This window comes from Rattus rattus, chromosome 1 (genome assembly GCF_011064425.1).
Source record: "Rattus rattus isolate New Zealand chromosome 1, Rrattus_CSIRO_v1, whole genome shotgun sequence".
Taxonomy (NCBI): Eukaryota; Metazoa; Chordata; class Mammalia; order Rodentia; family Muridae; genus Rattus; species Rattus rattus.
The window spans coordinates 22,793,935-22,806,250 of record NC_046154.1 but is presented as its reverse complement, the minus strand read 5'-3'; the positions used below and the strand labels follow the sequence as shown (position 1 = coordinate 22,806,250).

The window sequence follows — 12,316 nt, the reverse complement described above, 5'->3', positions numbered from 1 at the left end:
CGGGACTGACACCTGCTGTCCCCGCTTTGCCCTCAATCTGACTTTGGAAGAGTGGAGACCAAAAGGGAACAGTACAGAAAACCACGAGTTATCTGCATAGATAGATAAGAAACCCTCCTCATGCCAAGAATGCACATCCAGTCCAGGCCACGCGGGACCTACCAGGGTCTCAGGACTCACTTCAAGAACTGCAGGTTTCCCGGAGAACATGAAGCCAGTCAGTGGTGTCTGCATGCTGACTTATCTGAGATCACTTCTAGCCTTGACTAGAAGCTACAGGGAAGATAAGTCCCCAGCCGTGGCCAGAGATGCACGGTCACTGCTATCTGTCACGGGGCACCTGGACATCCAGGAGCCCCCTCGCTGATGAGACAGGGTCGTGGTACATGGCCCAGGCTGGCCTTAAACTTGCAAAGTCCTCATACCTCTGCCTCCCAAGTGCTGAGATGACGGGATATGCCACCACGCTGAATACATTTGGTAATCCTGACTATGAATTGTGCTCTGCCCAAGACTGAGGGAGACAGTGGCACTCTTGAGGAGGAAGATGGCCCTGGAGAACACGACGAGGGGAGTTCGAAACAGCAGTAGTCACTTGTCACGTGGCTGCTCAAGGTTCATACATCTTACTTGGTCCATGTACTTAGTTTTGTGTAGAATGAGTCTCTAGAACACAGGATTCTTGGCTAGAAGTAAACATTTCTCCAGGACTGTTCCTCTGAACTGTCACACCGAGAAAAGGGAAATACTTTATTCTGACAGAGGTTACTCATGTATCCCAGGCAATCCTCCTGCCTCAGCCTCCTGCAGGCTGAGATTACACCACACCCAGACAATGTTTCCTTTAAGACAGATGCATTAGGGAACACAGAGGGAGGTGGAGGGTGACCAAGCTCACCTTGCAGGTGAGGTCTGAGGCTTTATAGAAGGCAAACAAGCAGGAGTGACCCCAAGGCATCGAAGAATCTGGTCCACCTCCATGGTTTAATTACGCTCAAAGCTTTCCTCTTAAAACTAAATCCTCCAATCTAAAAATAGTTTACATAAAATATATAGCCCAGGCCCACCACGAGTCTTGAATAGAACTTGATTTTCTAAGCGGAGGGAGAGGGACATCCCACAGCAAACCTTTAACTCCATGCATTCTTTGAGCCTGGGTCCCCCTTACCACTGTTTACATTTTAATTGCATGAATGTGAGTATCCAGAGAATCCCATGTAAGGTGCTGACACAACTGCTGGTGACCAAGGTAACAGGATGCATGCAGATTTGAGCGTCTCGACTTAAAAAAGAACAATAGATGTTCTTTAATTGGTGGGTAGAAAATGAAAGCCAAGACAAATTTAAAAACTGGGTTATGGTCACTTAGAAGATCAGAGCATGTACTGTATAATGGGGAACACAAAACCTCCCCACCAGTTGAAAACATGCTTGCTGACAGCTAGGGTCTATCCTACAACCAGAAGCAGCAAACTGCTGAGCTCGGCAGGGTCAAGCACCGTGTAGCCAAGGATGGCCTTGAATTCCTGATCTACTGCATCCAACTCCAAAGTCCCAGGATGACAGGGGCGTATGCCTGGATCCAGTCAGATGGGAAGACCCACTGAGGCCTGGAGTTTGAGACCAACCTGGGCCATACTGTGAGACGTCACCTCAAAACAAAATATATGCATATAATCCCTTTACCTGGCAGATGACTTGTGTGATGGAATGGTTATCTTCAACTGAATCTGCACCGAGGCTTCCCAATGGCAAATGCAGACTTCAGCATCTGACAGTGTCTGAAGGCAAGGGACACCTCTTCTGTTGTTGATAGGGATGGTGGCACACACCTCCAGTCCCAGCACTTAGGAGACAGAGGCAGGAGGAGCAGGAGTTCAAGGTCATCCAACTTGGGACACAGCAAGTTTGAGATCAACCTGGACTACATGAGACCCTGTTTTAATAAGACAGAAAACAGGTGTGTGTGTGTGTGTGTGTGTGTGTGTGTGTGTGTGCGCGCTCATGAAATCAGTTCTACTACAAAAGGGACTCAGCCCTGACATGTCCCCAAAGTACACGGCTCTCATGGCGTCACTTCTCTAAGCTCCCTTTGCAGTAGCAGCTATGCTACTTTCTGTTCTGTGCCCCTTCACATCCGCCTGCCAGCTCTGAACGCTTGTGCGACAGAACAGTCGGATGAGTGGAGCCGCTCGAGCATCTGTAACAGCACCCGGAGGCAGGAGAGCCAGCCTTCAGCAAGGGACTGCAGCTCAGCACACCAGAGGTGCAGAGTGGCCCACGGAACAACACACCTTCAAGAGTAAGAAGCAATTCTATCTGAACACCAACTGCAAGCAAAGGTGGAAATGTTCACTAAAAAGGGAAGCATGAACTGCACGCCCATGCCTGCAATCCGAACACTCAGGAGGCTAAGGAAAGAGAATGGTCTTGGGCTCAAGGCCAACTTGGGCTACATAATGAGTCACAGGCTAGCCTGAGCTACAGTGTGAAACCTTGTCTCAAAACAACAAAAACAAACAAAGAAAAAAGCTCAACCACCCACAAAAGAATGATTCCTCTCCCTAATCTGCAGGGAAAAAGTACAGGTGATTTTTTTTCTTTCCAAACAGCTAAAATACTTGAACGGAGAACTTTCAAGTGCATGGTGCTCGCCCCTGTAAGTCCAGCACTTGGGAAGCTGAGGCAGGAGGAACACGGAGGATTTGAGGCCCAGGAGCTACCAAGTGAAACCCTGTCTTCAAAGAAAACAAAAACGAACCTGCTCCCCCAATTTAAATCGGTCTGCACAGAGTCATCATTATTGTCTAAAGTTAAGACCGAACATCCGTGCCGATGCACACAGCATAGGAAAACTCAGGCAGTAGCAGGCCAGCACTAGGAGGGTCAAGAGAGTAACTTAAGAGCTGCCTTGGGGCTACAGTTCCATAAAGCCATCAGCCAGGCTTCCCGGGGACACAGGCTGCCAGCAAAGGCAGGGTTCCTGCAGCAGAGCTGAGGCTGGGGAGGGCTGCGCTGGGAGCAGGGTTCTGCACGCCACTTTCACTGACTGCCAAGTAAGATGGACAGCCAGGAGAGCCAAGGGCGCATCTGCCCACGCCATCTGGACCTGACAATCTCAGTCACTTGGCCTTTCATCCCTAAAGCTAGTGAAAAAATACTTGAGAAAAAAAATGACTTCTACAAATGATTTTGTATCTCAGGTTTCTTCTCGTGCAAAAAGAAAGGTCATGTCTACTGAATAATTACATTCAGCCTTTGCTCAATCTGCTAGACACTGCCACATCTGTACAAAAATACCCACACCAAAGTAAGACTAACGTTTAAGTCTGTAGAAATGGCAGTGCACTGGGTGACGCTGGCTCTGGCTCTTGTACCCAATGCTCTACAGGTTCAAGGGAACTAATATTTCTGGGGGAGGAGACAGGTGCCACATGGTCAGGGCTAACCTTGTCACTTAAAGTGCCATTTAGAATACTGTTCGAAATCTGAAACGGCTGGCTGGATCTGCCACTTCACTCCACGTTCTGGCCCGGGGAGGATGGCCCAGCAGCTGGACGGATGCATCAGCATCGCTGGGCTGCGCTCCAAGGCAGGCGCGGCTGTAGCAGTGGAAGGCGCAGGCGCAGCAGCCGCTCACAGTGCACAGTCCAGCCGCTCACTCAGTGCTGCCGTGGGAGCTTCCGGGCGCCGTGTCTGCGTGATTTTCTGTTTTGGATTTTTTGTGTCTTCTTCCTCTTCGGTTTCGCTCTCACAGACGTGCACCACCACACTGGGGGTGGACTCGGTTCCTGCGTGCAGTTCGTATTTCTCCCCTGCAAGCACAGGAAGGAGCCTTACTGCAGGGGAAGAAATTAATTTCTTCTATCTCCCAACTTCCTCTTCTACTACGTCATTTAGTAGCCGATTTTTTTTTCCCCTCTCTTTTTTGGACTGTATCTCATGAAATCTGGGCCAGTCAGAAACTTGCTGCTGTAGCTGAGGCTGACCTTGAACTCTGATTCTTCTGCTTCTATCTCCCAAATGCTGGCATTAAAAGGAAAAAACAGGGCTGGAGAGATGGCTTAGTGGTTAAGAGCACTGACTGCTCTTCCAGAGGTTCTGAGTTCAAATCCCAGCAACCACATGGTGGCTCACAGCTATCTGTAATGAGATCTGGTGCCCTCTTCTGGTGTGTCTGAAGACAGCTACAGTGTACTTATATATAAGAAATAAATCTTTAAAAAAAAAGGAAAAAACAACAACAACAGCAACTCTCCCTGGAGTCTCACTATGTAGCCCAGGCTGGCCCGGAACTCCCAGGGAGTGGCCAGCCTCTGCCTCCCAAGTGCTGTTAAGGTTGAGTGCCACCATACCCTCAGAAATTCCATTTGTAATGACACTGCCCCTTGTGTCCTGGGCCCTGGGAGTTAAACCCAAGCACAGCAGGCACCTTCAGGACAGACTCCTGTTAGCACACACCTTAAAACTGTCCTTTTCCTATTTTTAGATAAAACTTCATGGTGCAAGCAAGCTGAGCACAAGCACGCCCTGCCCACCATGTCTGTCTCCATGACTTTCAACTGAGCATGCTCAGGAATGCGCCTGCCACTACATGATACACACTTCCTTCACTGGGGAGGCCTTGCTTTGGAAACAGCTCCTGTGTAGGTGATAAACCTTTCCCATCTCTTACGTTCATCTGGCTTTGTGCTAAGATGAGAACCCATTGATTAGATTGCATAAATACTAATTAAAACGTAATATAAATGCTAGCTGCTGTTGTGGGTTAAATAACAAAGGTGGGTTTCAGTTCCATTCAGGCTCTGTGGTTTCCTCTCCCGCCCAGGGCATAGCGGCCCTCTCAAAAAGCCTCCGAGGAGAAGCACTGACCTCAGGCTCTGGGAATCAGCAGTTTCTAAGTGCAGGACCTCTCAAGAAGAAAGGAAGGGGGCATGGAGAGGTGGCTCCTCTCAAAAAGCCTCCGAGGTCTTCCCCTGAGTTCAAACCCAGCCCCTGACCTCAGCAGCCCTCTTCTGGGTATCTGAGGAATTGCAGTGCTCACATACATGGAATAAATAAGATGAACAGACAGCAAGAAGAAAGGGAAAGTGAGGAATAACAAAAGAAAAAAGGAAAGAACGTCAGAAGGGCGATAGGTTGTCATCACTGCAACCCAAAGCAGCAGCCACTGACACAGAGCTGGCTTGCGGAGAGACAGCTGGGAGTACGTTTGCTCCGCCTTAACTCCTAGCTGAACGGCTAGAATCGCCACACTGCAGAGAGTGTTCAACCCTTCCAACACACTCAGATAACCCAGGCTCTGGCTGAGGACCACGGTGCTGGAAAATGCACGGTGTGAACCCAGACTGGTGTGGCCACACCGTCCACTGGACAGGGCTACACCCCCTACTGACCACGGTCTCCAGCACTCAAAACGGCGATGTCCAGGGATGCTGAGAGCTAAAGCATGCGTTACCTGGCCCCAGCTTGGAGACGGCACAGAGGAGGTCATAGTTGATCACTGGCGTGGCATCTTCACTCTGCTTCCACCCCACAGGGGGTGAGGCGGGAGGGGAGATGAGGAACTGCTTGGTGGGCTGTGGTGGCAGTAAGTAGGACTTGTCCCGAGCCTCCCCGGACACCTGCACCTGCAGGGAAAGACAGGCCTGTGAGCATCCATCTTTTCTCTGGGTTTCCTTTTTTTTTTTGGTTCTTTTTTTTTCTGTGTAGCCCTGGGGTCCTGACCCTGTAACCAACCTCCTTCTGCTCTCTCTGCCTCAGAGTCTTTTTTTTTTTTTTTTTTTTTTTTTTTTTTAACTTTATTTAAATCCCAACCACTGTTTGTTTTTTTACACCAGAAGAGGGCATCGGATCTCTTTACAGATGGTTGTGAGCCACCATGGGTTGCCTGGAATTGAACTCATGACCTCTGGAAGACCAGTCTGCTCTTAACAGATCCATCTCTCTGCCTCCAGAGTCTTGGATGAAAGGCGTGTACCACAGGGCTTTCATTTCCAACTTTATGGTAATCGTTACGTTCTTGGAGTGCTGACTAAAACTGTCTCTCAAATTGTCTGTGACCTTCCAGCAGGTGGACTGGAAGTGGCCACAGGCCCTGGACTCTTGATATCGTGAAGTGAATGAAAGAACAAATTATAGACAGATGGACAGAGAAACATAGCAGTGACCATGGCAGTGGTCTGGGCTCTAAGTGACCCTCAGCTCTAAATAGTAGATAGAGGCTTGCTCCCTGAGAGGTCAAACTGGGAGCCTTTGGGAGTCAGGGAGGCCTTTAGTCATGGGGACATACCCTAAGGGACAGTGGGACCCTAGCCCCTTACTCTTCCTGTTTCCCACGAATGAGGAAGAACTTTGCTCTGCCCCCACTGCTGCTCCACTGCAGGCCCAGTCGCATGCAGACTGAAACCTCCAAACCACGAGCCAAGACCTCTGTCCTTTACAGTTGACTCTCAGGTGTTGTCACAGTGGGCGCACTGGCTAGTGCATGTCAACCTGATGCTAGCTTTGGTCATCAGGAGACGGGGACCTCAGCTGAGGAAATGCCTCCAGGAGATCTGACTGCAAGCAGGCCTGTACAACATTCTCTTAGTGACTGCTGTGGGAGGGCCCTGCCCACTGTGATGATACCACCCTGGGTGCTGGTCCTGGGGTCTGTAAGAAAGCAGGTTGAGCAAGCCAGAGGGAGCAAGCCAGTAAGCAGCACCCTCCATGGCCTCTGCATCAGCTCCTGCCTCCAGGTCCCTGTCCAGGTTGAGTTCTTGCCTTGGCTTCCCACAATGAATGGCGATTCAAGATACATGAACTACATAAACTTTTTGTCTCCTGGGTGCTTTTGGTCACGGAGTTTCATCACAGTAATGGGGACCCTAACTAGTTCACTGGGAATGGCTGACTAACACACCCACCGCCAAGCTCCTGTCTCAGCAGAGAAAAAATTGCGTATGTGGTTGTCAGAGGACGCAGATCGGTTCTTTCTTTCCACCATGGATGAGTTTCAGGGGTCAAACTCAGGCCCTCAGGTTTGGTGGCAAGCACCTTTACCCCCTGGGCCATCTTGATGGCCCTTGAAGGGTTTGTTCTCTGCTTTCCCATGGATGTTACACCCTCAGTGCCATTTTAGATGCACAGAATGTGTGACCCACCCACCTCCAAGTTCAGCCCTTCTCTGCAGAGTCCTAGCTGAGCAAAACTGCTAGAAAAACGAATTCCTTAGCTATTAGTCTCAGAGAAACAAAGACAGAAGGCGTAGTATGCTCCTAAAACAAAATTACATGCGTGTAAAGTAAAAAACAAAACAAAACACTGCGGGCTGGAGAGATGGCTCAGCGGTTAAGAGCACCCGACTACTCTTCCAGAGGTCCTGAGTTCAAATCCCAGCAACCACATGGTGGCTCACAGCCATCTGTAATGAAATCTGATGCCTCTTCTGGTGTGTCCTTAGATAGCTACAGTGTGCTCATACACATTAAATAAATAAATCTAAAAAAAAAAAAAAAAAAAAAAGCATTGCATCCCTGTCTCACCTGACTGCTGATTTTACAAGCCTCTGACCCCATGTTGGAAGGGGAACTGTAACAGGCTGTGAATGGAGGGGCAGCCGTGGGGGTGCAGCCACAGAACTCGCCTGTGCGAAGTAAAGCTTCAGCTTCCGGCCATGGAATTCACTCTCGTGGAGCTCGATCCGTGCTCTCGCAGCAGCCTCGGGCTTGCTGAAGTTGATCCTCACTCTGCGAAAGCTCTTGAACAACTGGAATGTGACCTGGTCATCATAGAGGGTGAACAGGGCTTCGAACCTCTCCTGCACGGTGAGCAGCATGGCCGAGAGAGTGGGAGGGAAGACAGAATATTCCTATTAACGGGTGACCTGGTAAGGAGTCGCGGCTGGGAGAAACCCCGTCTGTCATGCGCTGCGGCTCCTCCTTTCTCACGAGTTCAGAGTTGATACCCCGTGACTCACATGCTCACACTTACAGGCTGCAATGGCTAGCCTTGATAGATACTGCAGGCCCCAAGGTGATGAAGTATTTATGATGGCTAAGACAGCACCCACACGGCTGCACACAGAACAGGGGCATGACTGTTGTCAAGGCACTGACGTAGCCAGCTGTGCTTCCTCTCACAGGAGTGTCGCTGGCACTCAGACCCGTCCCTGCCTTCCCTGTTCTAGGCTCTTGTGTGCAGCTGACGTAGGACACACTGGGCAAGGTCTCCCACGACTTCCTCTTAGAACCTGAAGAACCCCCGCTTAGCACACAACATAATGCGGAGAAATCACTTCTACCTTTTGCTTTTTAAAGACTAGGTCTCACGCAGTCCCAGTGGTCCTGGCTTCTACAGAAAAAAAGCAGGCTGAGCAAGCCAGTAAGCCCCTCCATGGCCTCTGCATCAGCTCCTGCCTCCAGGTTCCTGCCCTGCTTGAGCTCCTGTCCTGACTTCCTTCAAGGATGAACAGTGATGGGGAAGTGTGAGCCAGTTAACCCTTTCCTCCCCGAGTTGCCCTGGTCACTGTGTTTTTATCACAGCAATGATAACCCCGAGACACTGGAACACACGTGCATGGAAACACACAGGCATGCACACACGATCTGAGACGCAGATAACCCTGGAACGGTTTTAAACATGAGAACCCGGGCTGAGGAGATGGCTTAGTAGTTCAGAGCATTTGCTGCTCCCCAGAGGACTCAGATTCATTTCCCAGCGTCCACGGCAGGCGGCTCACGAACATCTGCAGCTCTAGCTCCGGGGATCACTGTGCTCATCTGGGTTCTCTGGGGATCCACTCACATATTCACATAAACAAAACACAGACAGACAGACAGACAGACGAGCCCACCACCAAAGAAAATCAACGAGAACTTGGTCTTCTTTTTCCATGCGAAAAACCCTGAAATAGATTCACTGGTGTGAAGTTCCTCCCCACGATTCTCTCTTAAACTTAAAATGTGTATAATTTCCTGTTATTTGTGGGCATGAGTGGGGATGTGGGTGGCTGGGTGTGGAAGGCATGGTACCCATGTGAAGGTCACATCCACGCTCACCTTCACCTGTCTGTGGGTTTCTGGGAAGGCTTGTCAGGCTGACATCACTGTGCAGCAAGCACCTTTCCCCTGCTTGCCATCTCACTGTCCCCAGAGAAGTCTTGTGACTATAATTTTAAGATAAAAAGGTCCTAAGGTCTTCTCAGATCCAAAATCCTAAGTGCTGGACATAAATAGGGTAGGTGGCATCGACAAAGGACCAGCAGACTTCCCCAGTATGTTAAATCACTGCTAGGCGGCCTACAGCCCCAAATACTGAGGTGGACAGCTTTTCTATCTCTCTCTCTCTCTCTCTCTCTCTCTCTCTCTCTCTCTCTCTCTCTCTCTCTCTCTCTCTCTCTCTGACACAGAATCTCTCTACATAGCCTGGGACTTGCTGTTTGTTGTGGAACAGTGGAACTCCCTCTGTAGACCAGGCTGGCCTCCAACTCACAGAGATCCACCTGCCTCTGTTTTCCATGTGTTGGGATTAACCCTACATGCTCAGATATAACTTTTGTTTTGCTTTGTTTTTTGAGACAGGGTTTTTCTCTTTGTAGCCCCTGGCTGTCCTAGAACTTGCTCTGTTGACCAGGCTGGCCTTGAACTCAGAGATCCTCCTGCCTCTGCCTCCCAAATGCTGGGATTAAAGCACGGGCCACCACCACTGAGCCTAGATAAAGTTTTTAACAGAATGTTTTCCCCATCAGCAATTGTTTGAACTTGGGGATGCTACACTCACTGATAGATAAAGGGGCTGTGTTAAATGTATGTGCTTTCTTACAAAAAATCATCTCTAACATGAAATTCAGAGCTCTTAAGTAAGAAAGCAGGAGGGCTGCTTCAGACTCCTAAACCCTGGCTCAGCTGGGTAAAGAAACAGCATAGATAGAGTGACCTGCAAAGAGACCCTCTGTGACCGAGAGTGACCATGCCCTCCCCACCCCACCCCCAGGCTCTCTGCTCCAGGCAGGAGCCCTGAGTCTCCCACACACTCCTAAGCCCAGCACAGTTCCAAATGACGCTCTTTGCTCAGAAGCCCTAGGACTACGCCCCATAAGAGCCAGCTTCCACCTCTCAGCCCAGTGTCCTAGACAGCCTGTGTCCACACAGAATGCCTGTTACTCTTCCCTGCCTCACTCTGTCCTAAGGAGTCTCAGTATATCTGGTTTCCTCTGGTTAAAGATTCCTTTCCCTTGATAAAATGCGAATTCTCACAGCTCTTCCTCCAGGCCACATGCCCCTATGAGACTTACTGAGCCTGGCTGTGAACCTGCCTCAGTGACACCTGACGGGCTAAAGGACTGTCCACCCTTCGACTCAGAAGCTGCGTAATTCGAACTCTATCTCCCAACCCAGTCGGCACAGAGCCTTACTCTGCAGGTGTCTGAGCATGGATCCAGCTCTGCCCCTGAGAACACTGGAAGGAAGCCCAGCCCGCATAAGGACTAGAACATTTAAGGGCCAAGTCAGGAGTGGCAGCCTCTACCTGTAAGCTCAGTGCTCAGGAGGCTGAGGATTGCCCAGATGTCAGTCTGGGCTACACGTGAGATTATGTAGCAAAGAGAAAAAAAGAAAGTGTGTAGGCTTTAATGAAGTCATGTGGGGAGACACACACATACACACACACACACACACACACACACACACACACACACACACACACTTTCCAAGTAAAAGGTAATCCATTTTTCCTTTCAAACCATAAAGAGCAATACAAGCAAAGTTAACAATGAGATAGCAGCTATTTCCCATAGCCTAATAGTCCAATAAGCCCCAGGAAAGACGAACTGCCTCTTTAGTAGGCATAGGAAGAAGACAGGAAAAAAAGAGCACTTGGAGGCTGGGCATGGTGATACAGACGCTCTGACATATCCTAACATTCAGAGTTAGATCTGGGAGGCTCACTGGAAATCCCAGGCCATCCTATGTCACACAGCCAATCCCAGGCTAGCCTGAGCTACACAGCCAATCCCAAGCTAGCCTGTGCCATTCAGCCAGCCTGTGCCACACAGCCAATCTCAGGCCATCCTGGGCCACATAGCCAATCCTAGGCTAGCCTGAGCTACACAGCCAATCCCAGGCCATCCTGTGCCACACAGGGAAAGGCACCCAGGGGGATGACAGGTGTGTATGGCAGAAACATGTGTACAAATAAGATGTGCTGATGAACACAGTATGTATATTTAATATCTTCCAGTAAAATACTTAAAAAGCTTTTCTTCAATCACAGTCTCCAAACCCAGTGAATAGGCGAATGAATAAAAGGCATTCTTTGAGCCTTGATTCAGGGTTCACTAAAAGCCAATGTTCCTCAAGGGCGGTGGGAGGACTGGCTCTGAACTATGCCGGTTGGTGGCACTGAGACTCTCCTAAGACACAGTGAGGGGGCCACCGTGGCACACACCGTATGTCGTGTCACAGGGCTCAGGGACCAAAGCTCTCTTCGCCTCCCGTGCCGTGAGTGCAGGGGCAGGGTATGCGCCTACCTTCTGCTCTTGGACCTCAAACACCGCTTCGTGGACACTGCAAGCAAACAGGGAGGTGGGCAGGTCGCTGAGGTCCATCATCTCTTCCAAATCGTCTTCATTTTCACCAAAGACCATCTCCTCTTCCTCTTCCTGGTCGCTGCTACAGAGGTCTGACTGGCTGTCATTCAAGATTTCAGGCTGTCTCAGTAGCATCTTCTCTGTCGGTAAAGTTCTAGGACGCTGGCCAGACAGTGCTTTAAAAAAAAAGGAAAACACCGAGAGGAAAACTGTGAAGGCTTTGCAATGTGGCGCTCAATCTTTCTCCAGACAGCAATTCATCAAGCAGAACGATGTAATCCAGGAAAGATCAATCGGTATTTAAGTTCGCTCCAGCTCTCCAGTGAGTTCCCTGTCTATAAATCTGATTTGCTTAGCAGATTTTATGGGACAATGAAATATGAAGATAAAAAAAAGCAATGGCTTTCTCGTGAGAGCGGGACGGGCAGGGTGATGGGAGCCATCACGTCAACACGTCCTTGAGTTTACAAGCAGAGAGAGGGAAGGTGGGAGCCAGCGTGGCCTCCACATATTTGTTTTGGGTTTTAGGTGGAAAACACTGGAAGTGGCCCAGCAGAATCACACCCACACGGTCTGTTCACCATCTGCACCCTGAGACGCCGCCGTCTGGGAGGCTCTGCCTTTCATATCCAGCCTGGGTTTGTTTTTTTTTGAGCAGACTCCTAAGTAATTAAGTCGCTTAGGCCACTGAGTTCCCTTTAAAAGGTGTCCAGGAACACACAATGCAAGCACACACAGCACCAGCTT

The 12,316-nt window shown here is 49.7% G+C and overlaps 1 protein-coding gene across 2 annotated transcripts; it reads right to left on the bottom strand.

Annotated features, from left to right (window-relative positions):
- Positions 1–2,306: 2,306 nt before the first annotated feature.
- Rcan3 (RCAN family member 3) lies at positions 2,307–11,672 on the bottom strand. Of its 2 annotated transcripts, XM_032896249.1 has the most exons (4): positions 11,510–11,672; positions 7,628–7,801; positions 5,459–5,630; positions 2,307–3,815 (listed from the first exon to the last, which is right to left on the bottom strand). In XM_032896249.1, exons 1-4 carry the CDS (start codon positions 11,624–11,626, stop codon positions 3,637–3,639), a joined length of 642 nt encoding a protein of 213 aa, XP_032752140.1. In that variant the 5' UTR covers positions 11,627–11,672; the 3' UTR covers positions 2,307–3,636. The 2 variants fall into 2 exon arrangements, with proteins under 2 accessions (XP_032752140.1, XP_032752147.1); XM_032896256.1 differs by lacking the exons at positions 7,628–7,801; positions 11,510–11,672 and adding an exon at positions 7,527–7,621.
- Positions 11,673–12,316: the final 644 nt, after the last annotated feature.